Source organism: Mytilus trossulus, chromosome 3 (genome assembly GCF_036588685.1).
Source record: "Mytilus trossulus isolate FHL-02 chromosome 3, PNRI_Mtr1.1.1.hap1, whole genome shotgun sequence".
NCBI lineage: Eukaryota > Metazoa > Mollusca > Bivalvia > Mytilida > Mytilidae > Mytilus > Mytilus trossulus.
This window is the reverse complement of record NC_086375.1, coordinates 46,231,660-46,250,083: the sequence shown is the minus strand read 5'-3', so window position 1 is coordinate 46,250,083 and position 18,424 is coordinate 46,231,660. Positions and strand designations below refer to the sequence as shown.

Here is an 18,424-nt window from a genome sequence, read left to right as displayed (position 1 = left end):
TGTATTTGCTTCTTCAACAAATAAGCTCCCATATACTTGACAACTTTGTGTACTTTCTTTTTCCACAATCAACACTATATTTGTAAGGACCGTGTTTTCCCGGAAGTTATTTATTAATATCATATTTTTATTTAAGAATGTTAGGTAATGAAAATTTACATGAAACGTACGACTAGGGTCAAATGACTTTTTGAAAATAAAGACAATCTGTTAACAGTACTTTCGGAAGAATCTTACTTTTCAACATTAGCATCATCGTGAAGAATGTAACTTGCATATGTTTCTTAATGTCATAGATGTAAGTAACTCATCATTATAACTATTACTTACTGTATTTTTATGTAGCAGTGTCGATTGTTTTTCATTTCTAAATTTTTTTGAAAATTTTACTGGTCAAGTGAAAGTTTGAAAAAAATGACGTTTCCAGTTGTATGCACGCATTTACTCATGAATCGTTTAACCAAAGCTTTTCAAAACTAAATATAATGTAACTTATGACAAAATTGAGGTCAGTTTGATATTTACGATTTTAACTTTTATCGATCAGGGGTTATGATTCTTGAAAGATTAAAAAAATTGAGTTACGGTTCTTTAAAGATTATCACAATTAATTCAGAGCTGTTTTAAGCTTAAATGATGTGTCTAACTTTTAAATTCTATATCATACTCAATTTTTCATCTAGACAGAAGAATAGTGACTTGGTATTGTTGAAGGTTCGTTATTTGTAGGAACAGATCGGACAGTGCATATGTATCAGCCTTTCACATTAAAAACAGTCCGTCGCTGTACTGATTTTGAAAGTTGTTTTGTTGTCAAGACCCATTACTGAAGAAATCAAAAATTAAACCCTCGCCGCCACCAGCTCTGTTGTAAGATTTGCTACCTGTACTCCCTGAAAAACACCGTTTACAGGTTTTGAAGCATCTTTCGATCTGTGACTTTGACTGTCCGCTGGTGTCTTTCGCTCATTTTTTTCAACATTTTCAGCAAGAGGATTGTCCAGATATTTATGAACGATATCCCACGCATGGCGATCTACGATTTTTAAAATCTTTTGGCGCTGGTTCAACGTGTCAATTTTAGTCTTTGCAAAATACATGATATACTATCAATAGTATGGTCAATTGACTCGGATTTAAGCAATACTTCAGGAATATGAAAGTTCATTCGTTTTTGATGCGTTTTGTTATTTGATTTTGCCATGTGATTATGGACATTCCGAATTGATTTTCCTCTAATTTCAGTATTTTTGTGATTTTACTTTTTCATTTTTCTTAAAGCCGAAATACGGTCAGTGTTGAAATTAAACTGATTCATAATTTCTTCTTTTAAAGTCAAAATATGTTTAATGGAACGCGTGCAATTATGGAGTCTTGACCACTGGTGATAGTTCGTGTATTTAAATTATCAGAGGTTTCTTGTGACTTCTTGGATTAAACAAAACTCAACTTTTATGTCTTTAAAGGGCCTTAAAGAAGTATTATACAAGGAAACTGCATCTGCTGTTGAAAGGTCACGTTCGTGTCTTTTATAAGTTTAATTTTATTATTTTTTTCAACTACCGATATTTCTTCTTCAGACATAATACACGTGTCTCTTCTTTAGTCAATCGTAAGATTCGATGTATATGATTAATATAACTAATTCTGATAACATGGATAAAGAACTGTACAAACTTAAAATGCTTGTCAAGAGGTACGAATTTTCTTGTTTTTGATAAAATTGAAAACATTTATATTTTTTTGGCAATAAAGGGTCGCTTGATGGTCAGAGAATATAGCGTATGTCAGAATAGTTTGTGTTTTTATTGTATAAATTTTCTTAAATTGAGTAAATAAATCTCTCTTCAATATTTCTACATCAACGTGGCAATATATTGTGCCTGCTAACTAATGTAATCATTTACTTTCACTAAATCTATCTCTAACTTTACCAGGTAACTTAAGTTTATCACTTTCTAATACCACTTCAACATTTCCCGAGAACGTTAAAAATAGCGTTTCACTTACTGGAAATCTGACTGATAACAATACAATTGTGAACTCGCACACAAATACACAAGCATATGAACTCATTATACCTTTATTAAGTGCATGATTCAAAACGTTTGAAATGAATTATAATTAAACTCCTTTTTTATATACGCTAGGTATCTTTTTGGGGGGCGATTCATAGCTTGGAATTCGTTGTGAGCCAAGACATATAATTTTTACTTTGAACAATTGTGACCTAGATGGAGAGTTGTCTCCACATTTCCTATTGAAATTCTGTATTTTAAGAACATGATAATTTTTCTCTCGCTTTTTTAACAGATACATGTTCTCGTAATAACCCGCACCGATATGAGTTTGGAACGACAAGGTTTCACACAAGCAGGTTTAGTTCTTTCAAATTGCTCGTAGTAGCTGAGATCGATGGTTGGCATAATATTTACTACTCATTAGTATTATTGTAATATAGATAGAAAACAATGTGGTATGTATTACTGTCAACCCTCCATCCAAGTCACAATTTGGTAGCATTTTTAGCTATCTTTTTGTGTTTGCTAATCATTTGTACCGGAACTATATCGTTAATTTGGTAAGAGGTTTTTTTTCTATACGGGTTTTCTATATCTGTAATAATTATTAATCAACTAAATGTCGAGGAGAAATTCCAAGATAAACAAATTTGACCAGCTGTTTATTATGAACAATAATGGTTAAAAATTAGATGTAACATTTGATGTAAAGGTGAAAGTATGATCTGTAAAAAAAACGAAATATAAATATAGTAAATAATAAAGATGACCGGATGATTATCCTTCAGATAGGGATTGTTTTTTTTTTTAAAAGAAAAGAACTTTAAAGCTGATATTACACTAGTATATTTACCAGTTCCATGCAAAAGTATTAAATGTGGACTAGCAAGAAACAACCCTTGCAGTAGATTGGTTTCCTTTAAAGAGTTTTGCAGCTGTTCCTTTAAATGTTCAAACAGTAAAATCGGATTTGAGGTTCAGATTTTGACCGGATGAGTTTCTATTAATCTTCTCACGCGGTCAAATGATTGCCTCTTTACGCAATCGCCAATGACCCTTGACCTCGAGACCATTTCGGAAGTCCCACGTCATGCTTAGTATACCCGATTCATGTACAACGGAAGTTTGAACTACTTTCTTGGTAATTATAAATCTTCAGCTAAATCGCCTTGAACAATAAAGCGTCTTATAGAAATAGGTACCTCCTCGGTAGAAACTTTAAAGATTTGCGCCTTTAAAACAATTATACCCCATGCAACGAAGTTGCGGAGGACATAATGTTTTTGACCCGCCCGTCTGTCTGTCTGTCCGTCGCTCCATCAGTCCTGTTTCTTGTCATCGCAACTCCTTTTAAACCACACAATAGAATTTCATGAAACCCTTTTAGATAATTAGGACATACTATGTAGATGTGCATATCGCCAGGAAATTACGATTCAATTTGTTTCAAGGAGTTACGCCCCTTTAAAACTATTGGCCTCAAATCGACAGGAAATTATGATTCAATTTTTTTTCTTGTACACTTTGTTTTTCTTAGTTATTTAATTTCTCCAGTGACAATATGGGTACTGTATGTGCGCTCACCGTGCTAAGGTTCTTTAATTTGATGTATGATAATGAATTTGTCTAAATCAATGCGGGAATAATTTTTATACGCCCGTCTTTTAGACGGGACGTATTATGGTATACCGTTGTCCGTCCGTCCGTCGTCCACACTTCCACACTTCGGACAATAACTCAAAAACACTTTCACCAATTTCCATGAAACTTAAGTGAATTGTTTATATCTATTGACGTAAGCTCCCTTTCGGTTTTTTTTAATTTCAGATTTTAAGTTTTGGATTTATGTGGCTTTATTCATAAAAAAGGGGGGATTTTCAACATTTCGGACAATAACTCAAAACGGCTTCCACCAATGTCCATGAAACTCTGGTGAATTGTTTATATCTATTGATGTAAGTTCCCTTTCAATTTTTATAAATTTCAGAAGTTAAGTTTTGGATTGATGGGGCTTTATTCATAAAAAAAGGGGGATATTTAACACTTCGGATAAGAAGTCCATGAAACTTAAGTGAATTGTTTATATCTATTGACGTAAGCTCCCTTTCGTTTTTGTTTTAATTTCAGATTTTAAGTTTTGGATTTATGTGGCTTTATTCATAAAAAAGGGGGGATTTTCAACACTTCTATATAATGTAACTGCCTTAATAAATATAAAAGGTACTTGGTACTCAGAAAGTGTGTTGTGAACAAGATAGAATGTATGGATGAAAAATTAAGACAACAAACTAAGGTAGCCTTAATAGTGCCAATTTTTTTGTGCATTTTTTTTTTTTTTTTTTTTTTAGGGGGGGTGGTATTTGACAGGGCTCACACTATTTCTAGTTGATCATATAAATTCATTTAAAGCATAAAAGACAAGTTCAAAACGCAACGGGCGTATTATGCGCTAAAGCGCAGCCCTTTATTAAGATTGAGAGATAAGATAATTCAAATTATTTGATCAGGACTTAAATTTGGATGTGAAATATTTTAATCATTTTTCAAAACTACAAGACCTAATACACCTTTTTGCTATTTGTCCACAATTACTGGATATCACACAGGATCCCGTAAAATTTTGACGTCATAAAACAAAATATCCGACGCCACAATGGAAAAGTGATTGTTATATATATATGCGTCAAATGGTCAAGCGGCCGGGGATTAGCGATAAGGTGTATACTTGAAATTTAAAGAATATTTGACAAAAATTAAAAAATCTTGTGGACAATGCAATCCTCTATTATATGGTTATGGTTTTTTTTGGTTTTTTTTTTACCTCTTAAGACAATTTCAGCTTCGTGAAAAGTTTTTGATTGATGCCGTTGTACGTTTTCTATTTTAAGGTTCATTACATTACATTAATTCTATAACAGTAAAAACCATCAAAGTTATTCATTAGGCAATAACTTCTTGTACATATCACGTTCTGTTATTAATAGTAACAAAGAAATGTAAAAAAAGAAATAGTAAGGCCTTTCTGTAAATAAAAAGGGCACTTAGTGTTGATACTGGACTTTTTTTAGCATCACAAGGTATAATTATACACTTTGCCTCAACAACACTCCTACTTATGAACGTGTCTTCTTTCATTTTCCATTATACAATTTTATCCAGGAAGATGATTGTTTCTTTTTATAGAAAAAATAATAGTAATTTAAAATTTGCACAATACTAACTATTGGATAGAAGAAAAAAACATCAATAGGGTTACAGTAGTGTTACCAGTTTTTCAAAGTATTCAATATCAGCATCACCGAAACATAGATAAGATTGTAACGTGCACAATAAACTATATGCTATTATAGATGTAAGTAATTCCTTTTATTTCAATTATATTATATTTTGATCTTGCACTGTAAAAATATATATAATTTCACAAAGATAGCTTTGTAAAAAAAACCTATTTTTTTTAATGAAACATTCAATTAAATGTCTTCCAACTAGAGATTTATTTTGTAAAAGCGAAATAGTAGTTTAAGAGTTAACGATTTAAATCTCTTCAAATTGTTTATATTTTGTCTCGCATATGGCATTGAACTTAAAATAAAATATATTGTTCAATTTGTTTTGTTTATAAGTGCTTTGCTAGGTTTCTTAATTACCTTAGTTAAAATCGAAGAGTCAGGTGTATTTATATTGGCTGTATATTTATTTATCAAATTAACATATCTAAACATGCCCTTGCTATAAATAGTATATAAATAGGCTATCAATAGGATTCCCCAGGTAAAAATTCCCCAAGTAAAAAAAAACCTATGATCTTGTCCTATCATTAGCTGAAATGAAAATGAAAAAATTCCCAAGTGACAAATGATCGCTATTCTACCTCTAATTACTGTCAGACGGTGAGTTGAATTGATCAATAATTTTGAGGGAAATTATGTAATAACAGAAACAATTAAAGCAACTTTCTTAAATTCTAATTATTCAATCTGTTATTCTGTTATACGTTTTATTTTGAGATAAAAAAAATTGAGATTTTGAGACATTTATTTCAGGATATTTTAACAAATATATTAGATAAATGGTATTATATAATAACTAGGTACTCGTTCTTTTCCCACGTAAATTGCAAATAATTTCTTTTGAATCACGTTTGTTTGCATTCAAGTTAGTTCATGTTTACGCGTAACACTGGTTTTACGTGTAAAGGGGACTACCTTCTTATATTTTTAGAATTAAGTCAACCAGCTTTGGTAATTCTTGAGGAAATGTAATGTATGCTTTGTATAAATTTACGAGGTTCAGTAATTTTGTACACAAGATCCAGGGCTACTCTTGTCTTAAAGAACTCGGGTACTTTCTTTTTCTTTAAATACTTTTTTTTTTAATTTAAATCAACTGAAAAAAGTTCAGTTTTATCTACACTTGTATCTTGTGTACATCTGTTTCGTGTAACATTTAAGAATAAATTTCAATTAAAATTCTTTTTATTCCCTTCTATGAGGAACACAAATGATAATGGTGCTGTAGGATATGTTGTTAATGTCCAGTGGCAAGTATATATAGAATATTTTAAATACTTCGGTTTTTCTTCATGAAGAAAAGATTACCTTAGCTGTATTTGGCAAAATTTAATAGGGAATTTGTGTTCCTCAATGCTTTTCAACTTCGTACTTCATTTGGTCTTTTTAACTCTTTTATTCAAGCGACACTGATGTGTCTTTTGTAGACAAACGCGCGTCTGGCGTAATATAAAATTTAATACTGGTATCTATGATGAGTTTATTTGTACACGAAACGCGCGTCTGATGCAAATACAAAATTTCAATCCTGGTATATATGATGAGGTTACTTGAAATATTTTTTTGTCTGGTTGATTATTAACAACTATTGCCAGAGAGGATACAAAATAAAGTTTCTTCAATTTTATTTTTATTTTCGATTTGGACAGTATGAGAACTTAAATGAACATTGAAGCGTTTGCTAAAAAGGTTATTTACAAAAACGGCAATGTTATTGCTATAACTAAAATACCCGGCTATTCATGACTGCGAATATCTAGAAAATTTCAAGTCATGTCTAGTCATTTCTGTGATTATTGTCACTGATAACTTTATATGAAGTAAGCAATGCATGTTATTGATAAGCATGAATTACTAAGAAATTGTTTATATTTAACTTCATGTATGTTAGAATGCTTATTTTTTCATGATTAAGCTATACGTAAAAAGGGGAAAAACAGCGATTGCATTCGACATATACAATAGTGAAATAAAAATTCACAAATAAGATATACTATACTTTTCCCGTTTGAATGGTTTTACTTTAGTAATTTGGGGCCCTTTATAGCTTGTTGTTCGGTGTGAGCCAAAGCTCCGTGTTGAAGGCCGTACTTTAACCTATAATAGTTTACTTTTTAAATTGTTACTTGGATGGAGAGTTGTCTCATTGGCACTCACACCACATCTTCCTATATCGATATATATATAATAACTGTCTAATGTACACTTTTTATAAACACTTCATTTTGGAAAATCTTATGTTTGAATTTTCGCATTACTGTCTGATAATAATGAATCTTTTTTTTCAGACTCATTTTGACGCTTTTATTATTAATTCAAAACGATGGATCTTCTTATGCCATGTCGAACTACCCAATTGCCAAGAAATTGAAGCGTTTAGCGTTCACCGATTACCTTAAACCTTGAACCTTTTATAATAAAACTGAAAGAAATGGATATCAAACCAACACCTCAACTCAGTACTAATGATTTTAATGAAATAACCGAAACTGATTCTAAATTGCCTGATATTTGCATCAAAAGAAGCAGTAGTAACGAAGATGACATGCAACAAGAAGAAGAAATTTCAAGCGGATACAACTCAAATTTAACTCTAGATGAGCAGGAAGAAACACAAGATTCCCTTTTTACTAATCAAAAGGACTTCAACAGAAGAAGTATAGTAAGTGGAGCTAGGATATCCGATGGCGATAGTGCAATTAGTTTAACAATTGAAGATCAAAATCAAATACCTACAACTCAGGATACGTTGTTAGAACAGAACGCTGGTACTGATAACAATAACAAACATTCATTATCAATTCAAAAGACATGGCGCTGTTTATTACTGTCTATGACTATTAATGCTTTGTTCATCGTGTCCATTATAATAATTGTTGTCTGCAGTTTATTCTTTAAAACAGTCAATACAGAAAAATCATCACCACCATCCTTATGTGTTCTGGAAAGTCTCAAAACCCCATTGTGTTCAAATTCTTCATCAGCACATCTTCAGTATTTAGTTCACGTGGTAAGTATCTTTTAATATTATTAAAATTATTATAAACAGCAAGGCAATGTATCAAAATGACCAAAAAAAACCGGGAGATTTAAATCATAATCCACCAAATTTGTTATGTGTAAATTTATTGTATGAAAATTTTTTGTTTGACTCTCTACGTTATTGATGTAAATATCGAATCCTCTGATTTTATCCATGCTATTTCCATTTTTAGATGCAAATTAAGGCAAATCAAAGTCTACACTCAGGAGCTGCACAAACCTTCATTTCATTTCATAGCAATAAAGGTAAGTTGATATTTTTCGTGGATATTTTATTTATGTATATGTACCATTTCCATTTCCCGAATATAACTGATAACGCTTTCAAGTATCAATGTATTTGAGATTTAAATTTACCTTGATGCAAGTGAAAAAAATCCATACGAATTTAGGTTAAACTTGCTTTACTCTATATTTATCATTTGTGTTTAAGATGCCCGTCATTTCATTCTCGCATACAACCTTCAACAAAGTATTTTAGAAGAAATAATAGAATATACATCAATTTAAAAAGACGCACAATGCATGATAATTCACAAAATTTTGAAAAAAAAGTAAATGTTTATGTTTACTTTGGGGCCCTTTATAACTTTCTGTTCGGTTTAAGCCTATGTTACGTGCTGAAGACTGTACTTTGACCTATGATGGCTTACTCTTACAAATTGTGAATTTGACGAGAGAACTAATTCATTGGCACTCATACCACATCTTTGAAATCTGTTTAAATAAACAAGAAATTCGCAATTTTTAATTACTTTTTTCCATTATGGTTTTCATTATAGGTGATGGCAAAAAGGACATTATTCCTAGCGCTTTGATGACAAGTACAAAATCAACACACCGTCTTGAAACAAGAAAAGAAGTTTTGTTATTTAAAAACAACAAAATAATTATCCGAAAATCAAGCACATACTTTGTGTCCGTCCAGTTGCTGTTCAAACGAGAGTCCAGGTTGAATCACACTATTCAAGCCAATGTCGAAGTGAAACTAACAAAGAAAAACAGTCTAGGAATTGACAACGTTACCCTTTTGTCAAAAACACTACCAATTTGTAATGGAAGTCAAACTCTTCAAACCGTTCGAATAGTAGAAAGTTTTAAATTGAAGGAAGATGATGAAATAAGCATATTGGTGTCAAAACCTGATTTGGTCTACAAATGTCCCACTTGTAATATGGTAACAGTAATTGAAATCAAATAAAATTGGTACTAAATGGGAAACTTTTAAAAATTATATGAAGCATACAATTGCAGAGTTAAAATGTGCTTTCAAACTATATCTGTGCCATATTTCTAGTCAAAAATAATGTTAATTTTTAGTATACTTCATATACCAAGATATTGAATGCATTTATTATTTTATTGTTTTATACTTATATTAAAAGTAAAATCACAAAAATACAACTGGAAAGTCCATAATATATGTTTATTTTGCTCGGTTAGATTGAACTAGCCTTCATATATGCCTTTTCATTATAACCATCGTTATAAAAACAATAATTTCTGTATTTTGATAGGGGAACCATTCAAATTCGGTTTACATTGTTGTTCAATCACAGAAGTATCAACTACTGATTTTACAAAAAAAAAATCGAGAAAAAATTCTCGTTGGACAGTATATCTTTACAATTAACTTTTATCATACGATTTTTTGTGAAAAGAGGCACTGGAAATGCACAATTTGTAAGTAAACAAGCCTTCTTTGATGGCAGCTTTTATATCTATAAATGGCATTTTTCATGGTATGGTGTTTTTTTTATATAAATTTTATTTATTGTTAATGTTATGTAAGTTTTTAGAGTATTTGTAGTGTATTCATTGCTAAATTTGTTGAACAAACAAATTTTGGTTTCCTTCAAAAGGTTATTGAAAATTAAATGTTGGAAATATTTATTTTTAAATTTGTACAACTGTTACGATGTATACATACGATTGGTCGCAAAAGGAATTAAACATTACTTATATTGTATTACCATTTTAAAACTACATGATGTACGAAAAAGAAGTGAATCATAGGAAATATTCCTTCTATATTTATGTAACTTTTCAAGGTATCATGACATCATACTGATATCTTAAGTCCAAAAGTGTTTTTGAGGATAAGAAAAAAATTGAATGATCTAATATCAAAAGGTGATATCTTCCTAGTTGACGTCATTCATATGAAACAGAAATAATTATTTCGTATGAACCTATAGAATTGCAGAGATTTAAATTAGTTACAATGCATTTTTGTTTTGTTATCTGCTTGTGAATATAGCTATATAGTTACGCTTTATAAATTTGAAATAAGATTCAAACATAAAGTTTATATCTTTATTTTATGACTTTATGACAAATCAATGATCCGTCCTATCAATTAAATCCATATGCCATGACAACGAAAAATGTCCTAGGATGTGTTCAAAGATACGTCTTAGTACATCATATAGGGTGATCTCCTATAGGAAGTGTCTGCAACATGTCTATAAAGGCTTTTTAGGGCAGTTCTTATTATGATTGTCCTATGACAATCATAACATATTTATTTAATTAATAAAAATATGTAAAGAAGTATTATTGTTATTACTGAATTTTATACTGTATGTTGTAATATATGTATATAGTGCAGGACATTATTGTAAACTAGTCTGTAGTCTAAATGTGTTATCCTGATAAAATAAAGAAAATCATTCTTATTATTAAATTCTGCTTGCCAAATAGTATAAGCATAGGGAATTTAATTCAACAAGCTATCAAATGTGAAGGCGAGTAATAAAATATTATAGGGAAAACATGAGATAGAAGATTTATCTACACAAAGGTAAAACCTTCTGGTTGTTTTTCGTCGTTTAAATATTCTTATGGAAACTTCGTCCTCTTTTTATGCAACTTCTACTGGTAAAATTGTCCGAAGACGGCAATAGCTGTTTTGTTGAAACCGTATTATAAAAAAAAATTATTTAAAAAAATGGAGATATTGTATCTTTGCCGATGTAACATTTATCCACTAAAGTATAAATGAAGTGGATATAAGCAGTCATGCGGCTTTCAACAATGAGAAAAATCCATACCAAACTGAACGCTTTACAAGGCTCAGACATGATAAATTTGATACAATTCAATTGAGAAAACTAACGGCTTGGTTAAGAACAACATGATTTACAGAAAAAAACAAGTATGACAGACATGAACCAACGGCAACCTCTATATGTACCCTTCTGGCTTCTGTCTTTGAACATGCACATGAAGGATTTGGGGGGAGGGGTTAAACATTTATGTGAGCCCTTAACAACTTCCATCAACAGGGACACTGGAATTCGTATAACTTTACAATCAATTTTTATCGTAGGAGTTTTGTGAAAGTTATAAAAGGTACCAGGATTATAATTTAGTACGCCAGACGCGTGTTTCGCCTACATAAGACTCATCAGTGACGCTCATATCAAAATATATATAAAGCCAAACAAGTAAAAGTTGAAGAGCATTGAGGATCTAAAATTCCGAGAAAGTTTTTCAAAATACGGCTAAGGTAATCTATGCCTGAGATAAGAAAAATGGCACTGTAACTGCACAATCAGTGAATAATCATGCCTTCTTCGATGTCCGGTTGTATTTTTGTTAATTTGAATTGTTAATTATGATGTTATATATTTTTTTTATTTGTGTTTAGTATATTCATTGCTCAGTTTATTGAACAAAAAAAAAAGGTTGTTGAAAATAATTTGTTGGAAATTTTCTATTTTTAATTTGTATCACGGTATTGTCTTTAAAAGTACTAAGTAATTTTCATAACTTAAAAAAGGTGTTAATCATGGGAAATATTATTCGTGAAGTTAGGTAAATTTTCAAAGTATCATGACACCATACTGTTATTTTTAAGTCCAAAAATGTATTTAAGGATAAGAAAAGAGTTATTCAAGTTTCAATATCAAAGGTAATCACTTCCTAGTTGACGTCACGAAACCGAAAAATATCTTTTATATGTACCAATGGCAATAGGATAGCAGAGATTTAAATTTGCAGAATGACTAGTTATGTTCGTTATATTATCTTATAGTGAATACCTGTATTAAAATTTGAAAATGTGATTCATTATAAGAACTTTGTTTATATCTTGTTATTATGAGTTACTCTAATGACAAAAAAAAATCATCCGTCCTGTCAATAAAATCCAGAGGCTATGTCAACGAAAGTATCCCGGAATATGTCCTAAGATACGTATTCGTTTCATACTTAGGGTGGTCTTATGTAGATCTTGTCCGGGACATGTCTTAAAATGTAATGCAAAGCCTACTTCTTAGAACAGTACTAATAACGAGTGTCCTATCACCATCATATTATATTTATTTAATCAATAAAAATATGTAGAGAATATTTTATGACTGAATTTTAGTCTTTTATATGTTGTAATATGTGTATCTAATGCAGGACATTATTGTAAACTAGTCTTTAACCTAGATGTGTCATCTATACTATTAAACGAGAAGACCTCATTTTGGGTGTCGCTTCTCTTCTTTCCACAATAAATTACTCATCATGCCTTTGTGTCCTATAGGTACAGTGCATAATCGCATTTGTCATCCATTCATATGATTATTCAGATTGAGTTATTTTGGGTGAAAAACGAGAAAAAAGACGTCCGGATATGTTTCCGTCATTGGGCGAAATTTTAAGTCAGATTAGACTTCCGGATAGCGTTTTTCTGTATACTTTGAACGTACATTAATACTACGAATACAGTGTATTTTCTGCCTTATATCCGTCATTTGACGAAATTTAAGTCAGATTAGACCTCCGGATTGCGTTTTTCTTTTTACTTTGAAACAAATAAATATACTACGAATTAAGTGGTTTTCGTTTTTCTTTTTACTATGAAACAAAACATATACTACGAATAAAGTGTATTTTCTGTCTGATATCATATTCAAGTTTACTATCCACGGCAGTCACAGGGTTTATTTAATAGAGTCTTATATATACTGAGAGGGTCTGAATAATATATCAATGACCGCTGTGGATCAATTATTAAACTAAGAATTGACTGTAAAAAGAAAATACACTTTCGGGACGTCTGAAACGGGTGTTTTTAAGATCGAAATTTCAGGATTGACCATTTTGGGATCCGGGATTTATTTTTTCGAATTTCGGGATGTCGAGATATTCAATTTGTATAATAAATTCAGAACCTCGGGATTTCATGTTTTTAAGCCCGGGATATTGGGATCAGGGCCCCTCCGCAGTGGCGGATCCAGAAATTTTCCTACGCAGGGGCCCGTTGACTGCCTAAGAGGGGCCCGCTCCGGTCATGCGGCAGTGATTCCGAATATAAGCAACCAATTATTTTCCAGAAAAGGGGGGCCGGGCCCCATAAATCCGCCTCTTCCTCGACCCCCTTTAATGAATGTTCATAATATACAGATAAGCGCTAAAATTATTCATGTGTCATTAAAATTAATAGAGAACAAACAAAAAAAAGGATTTTTTTGTGGCAAAGGAGGAGCCGGGCTAGAAAAACAATTATCCTGTCCCAAATTACCAATGACTTTTGACCTTTTCTGAAATTCTTAAATCACTAAATGCTTTACAAAAAAAAATGTGGTATGAATACCAATGAGACAGCTCTCCACAAAAGACCAAAATGACACCGAAATTAACATTCAAAGGTCACCTTACGGCCTTCAACAATAAGCAAAAGCCGATACTGTATAGTCTGATATAAAAGGCCCCGAAATGACAATGTAAAACAATTCAAATGAGAAAACTAACAGCCTTATTTATGTACAAAAAGTGAACGAAAAACAAATATCACTGAACCACTGAATTACAGGCTCCTAAATGGAATGTTCATAATATATGTACATTAAATGTATGTTCATAATGAAATTAATAGAAAAAAAAAAATGGGAATTTTGGAAGAAATGGAGGAGGGTTTCCTGTACCCAAGTACCTATGAGTTTTGATACTTTTCCTGAAATTCTCAAGTCATTAAATCTTTTACAAAATTCTTCCTACAACACTTTACATCATTTCAAATACGCTCTGAATGCCCGCGATTTCGCGGGTGTGTTCTAGTCTTGTTGAAATAAAGAACATTAATGGGAAAAATATATTCAACCTGCTTCTAAAGCCTCAATTGTGAAGATAAAGATGGATATGTCATTTTTTTTCGTACGATATATATATGCAAACCTTACTCACATGTTAGAAACATTAAAACTGGACCTTTGCGACAATTTGGGCTTCGATACCATTTCTACATATAAGTATTGAAACCTTTCTTGTCGTATAACTGTCGTCGAACCTTCTTGAAAAAGTCGATTGATTTGATACACTAATGGTGAGATAACTTATATGAACGTATCCATTTCAATTTATATGTTATAGTGTGTCTTTCTATGATGTGATGTTACACTATTGTTTCAGATAATGGTTCTCTTAAAACGTTTAAACCCACTGTAAGTGTTTGTGACTGTCCTAAGTCAGGTTTTTTATATATAGATAAAACCGTTGGTTTTCCCGTTTGAACAGTTTTACAATAGTAATTTTGGTGACTTTTACAGCTTGCTTCTTGGTGTGAGCCGACGCTCTGTGTTGAAGATCGTACTTTTACATATAATGGTTTATTTTTATAAATTTTTATTTGGATGAAGAGTTGTATCATTAGCACTCAAACCAATTCTTCTTATATCTTAAAATTGGGAATGGAAATGGGGAATGTTAAAATAAGTCTTGTTAATCTATTACAATGCATAAGTAAATAGCAAAAATACCAAACTCTATGGAAAATTCCTGAGAAAAATGTGACAATAATTTTCAACTTGGCTGTTCATGTTTAAAAGTTTGTAAGTGTTTGGGAAAATGCATGTGCTAGGGGCTTAATTGATGCTGAAAGTTGCTGATTGATGAATCTTAAAACGCGTCATATGATAAAACTGACTTTGTACTTGTTTTGGCTTTCAAACTTTTTTCATCTGAGCGTAACTGGTTGGTCTTGTTTGGATGAAACGCGCGTCTGGCGTATTAAATTTTACACTTGGTACCTTTTGTTTATTATTCATGTGTTTCTCTGTCCTTTATGTTTTCCTATTTTTGATACGACCTCAAAAATTGAAAATGTTTTGGTCGTATATTGGTATCACGTCGTCGTCGTCGTCGTCGTCGTCCGAAGACTTTTGGTTTTCGCACTATAACTTTAGAATAAGTCAATAGAAATCTATGAAATTTAAACACAAGGTTTATGACCACCACAAAAGAAAGGTTTGGATTGATTTTGGGAGTTAAGGTCCCAACAGTTAAGGAATTAGGGGCCAAAAAGGGCATACAAATTAGAATTTTTAATGGTTCTCGCACCATAACATAAGTATAAGTAAATAGAAATCTATGAAATTTAAACACAAGGTTTATGACCCCAGAAGAAAGGTTTGGATTGATTTTGAGAGTTTTTGTCCCAACAGTTTAGGAATTAGGGGCCAAAAAAGGGCCCAAATAGCATTATTCTTGATTTTCGCATAATAACTTTAGTATAAGTCAATAGAAATCAATGAAATTTAAACACAAGGTTAATTACCACAAAAGGAAGGTTGAGATTCATTTTGGGAGTTAAGGTCCCAACAGTTAAGGAATTAGGGGCCAAAAAGGGCATACAAATTAGAATTTTTAATGGTTTTCGCACCATAACATTAGTATAAATAAATAGAAATCTATGAAATTTAAACACAAGGTTTATGACCATAAGAGGAAGGTTACGATTGATTTCGGGATGTTGGTCCCAACGAATTAGGGGCCAAAAAGGGCCAAAATTAAACTTTGTTTGATTTCATCAAAAATTGAACTATTGGGTTTCTCTGATAAACCGAATCTTACTGTGTATTTAGATTCTTAATTTATTGTCTCGTTTTCAAATTGGTCTATATTAAGGCCCAAAGGGTACCAAATTAAACTAAGTTTGATTTTAACAAAAAATTGAATTCTTGGGGTTTTTAGATATGCCTTATCTAAACCTGCATTTAGTTTTTTTTATTTTGGGCCCAGTTTTCAAGATGGTCCAAATCGGGATCCAAAATTAAGCTTTGTTTGATTTCAACAAAAATTCAATATATGGGGTTCTTCAATATGCTGAATCTAACAATTTATTTAGATTTTTAATATTAAGGACCGGTTATCAAATTGGTTCACATTGAGGTCTAAAGGGTCCAAAATTGAACTTTATATGATTTTAGCAAAAATTGAATTCTTGGGGTTCTTTAATATGATGAATCTAACCATGTATTTAGATTTTGGATATTGGAATACCACAAATGGATGGTAAGAATTGTCTTTGGGAGTTATGGCTCAAACCGTTTAGGAATAAGGTGCAAAAGGGGGAGGGTTTACAGGTTAATGGACAATTACTTAAGTACAAACCATAATTTAAAAGCAGTGTAAAGTTGGTAATTGAAACTTTTTTTAATATCTCACCTAAACTGCTCTTAAAATAGGTAGTTGTGAAATTTGCCAAAAACTTTACTATTGATCAATTTTATTGGAAATTTGCCAAAAAACTTTACTATTGATAAATTTTATTGGAAATTTGCCAAAAAACTTTAGTTTAATGAACTTCATTGGAAACTTGCCAATATAAAATGTTGTATTGGAGTTATCTTTCTTTGTCCAGAATACTGTAGTTAAATTAACTTCTATCATGACTGTTTGTCATTTTATATTTTATGATGTATTTATATAAGTAGTTATTGTGGAAAACTCTATAAGAAATTTTAATTGAGATCATTTTTGGAATAAGGGAAAGGGGGAGGTGAAAAAAATTGGTGGGGTTCAACTTTCTTATTTCAGAAATGAAAAAAAAATCTTCAAATATCAAAATACAACAGCATACTGTATTGCTCAAAAGCAAAAAAAAACATTTTAAGTTCATTAGACCACATTCATTCTGTGTCAGAAACCTATGCTATGTCAACTATTTAATCACAATCCAAATTCAGAGCTAATCCAGTTTGAATATTGTATACAAGCCCCAACCGTTCAGGGTTCGACCTCTGCGGTCGTATAAAGCTGCACCATGCGGAGCATCTGGTTTGTATTGTAGTCTTGTCATGTAATGTTGTCATTTTAATGTTATATTTAACATTGCCATAAATGAGGGCGGTTTGGCATTCCACAAAACTAGGTTCGACCCACCATTTATTTTCTTAAAATGGCCTGTTCCAAGTCCAGGAAAATGGCCATTGTAATATCATAGTTCGTTTCTGTGCGTGTTACAGTTTAATGTTGCGTTTCTATTGTGTTGTAGTTCTCCTCTTATATTTGATGAATTTCCCTCAGTTTTAGTTAATAAATAAACTTATCATAGATACCAGGACTAAATTTTGTATATACGCCAGACGAGCGTTTCGTCTACAAAAGACTTATCAGTGACGCTCGAATCCAAAAAAGTTAAATAGGCCAAATAAAGTACGAGCTTGAAGAGCATTGAGGACCAAAATTCTGAAAGTTTTGCCAAATACAGCTAAGGTAATCTATGCCTGAGGTAGAAAAGCCTTAGTATTTCAAAAATTCTAAATTTTGTTAACAGTTAATTTATAAATATAACCATTGGCACTCACACCACATCTTCCTATATCTATATCAATGATAATTCATGTCATCAAAATTTGTTTTTTTTCTCACTTGATTTATGAATTTCGCACAGCGTAATACTACTGTTGCTTTTATTTATATAAACCCTGAAACCAAATTTCAGAAATCCTTAGAGTGACTTAAATGGCGAAAACTTTTTAAATTAAACAAAAGGAAAACGTAGTTAAAAGTCAAATCCCAAAAATACTGTACTTCGAGGAAAATTCAAAACGGAAAGTCCCAAATCAAATGGCAAAATCAAAAGCTCAAACACGTCAAACAAATGGATAATAACTATCTGTAATAAAGTATTATAAACAACATCTTGAATTTGTTGTCCATTAGAAATGAGTTTGTATCATTTCACGCGGTTAATTAAAAGTGTTATCAATAATTGTGAGCGTTACTGAATATAAAACCTATAATTTAAAACCTATCGTATACATTTGTAATGTTTGTCATGATTTTGACATTTGA

The 18,424-nt window shown here is 31.4% G+C and overlaps 1 protein-coding gene across 2 annotated transcripts; it reads left to right on the top strand.

Moving 5' to 3' along the window:
- The first annotated feature begins 200 nt into the window (after positions 1-200).
- LOC134711630 (uncharacterized) lies at positions 201-11,117 on the top strand. 2 transcript variants are annotated; one of them, XM_063572360.1, is made up of 4 exons: positions 201-298; positions 7,600-8,321; positions 8,527-8,599; positions 9,136-11,117. In XM_063572360.1, exons 2-4 carry the CDS (start codon positions 7,743-7,745, stop codon positions 9,552-9,554), a joined length of 1,071 nt encoding a protein of 356 aa, XP_063428430.1. In that variant the 5' UTR covers positions 201-298; positions 7,600-7,742; the 3' UTR covers positions 9,555-11,117. The 2 variants fall into 2 exon arrangements, with proteins under 2 accessions (XP_063428430.1, XP_063428431.1); XM_063572361.1 differs by lacking the exon at positions 201-298 and adding an exon at positions 5,826-5,911.
- Positions 11,118-18,424: the final 7,307 nt, after the last annotated feature.

Coding starts and splice junctions, on each gene's coding strand:
- LOC134711630 (XM_063572360.1), top strand. CDS start 7,743: ATGGATATCAAACCAACACCTCAACTCAGTACTAATGATTTTAATGAA. Junction 8,322..8,526: donor TTCAGTATTTAGTTCACGTG/GTAAGTATCTTT, acceptor TTCCATTTTTAG/ATGCAAATTAAGGCAAATCA. Junction 8,600..9,135: donor TTCATTTCATAGCAATAAAG/GTAAGTTGATAT, acceptor TTTTCATTATAG/GTGATGGCAAAAAGGACATT.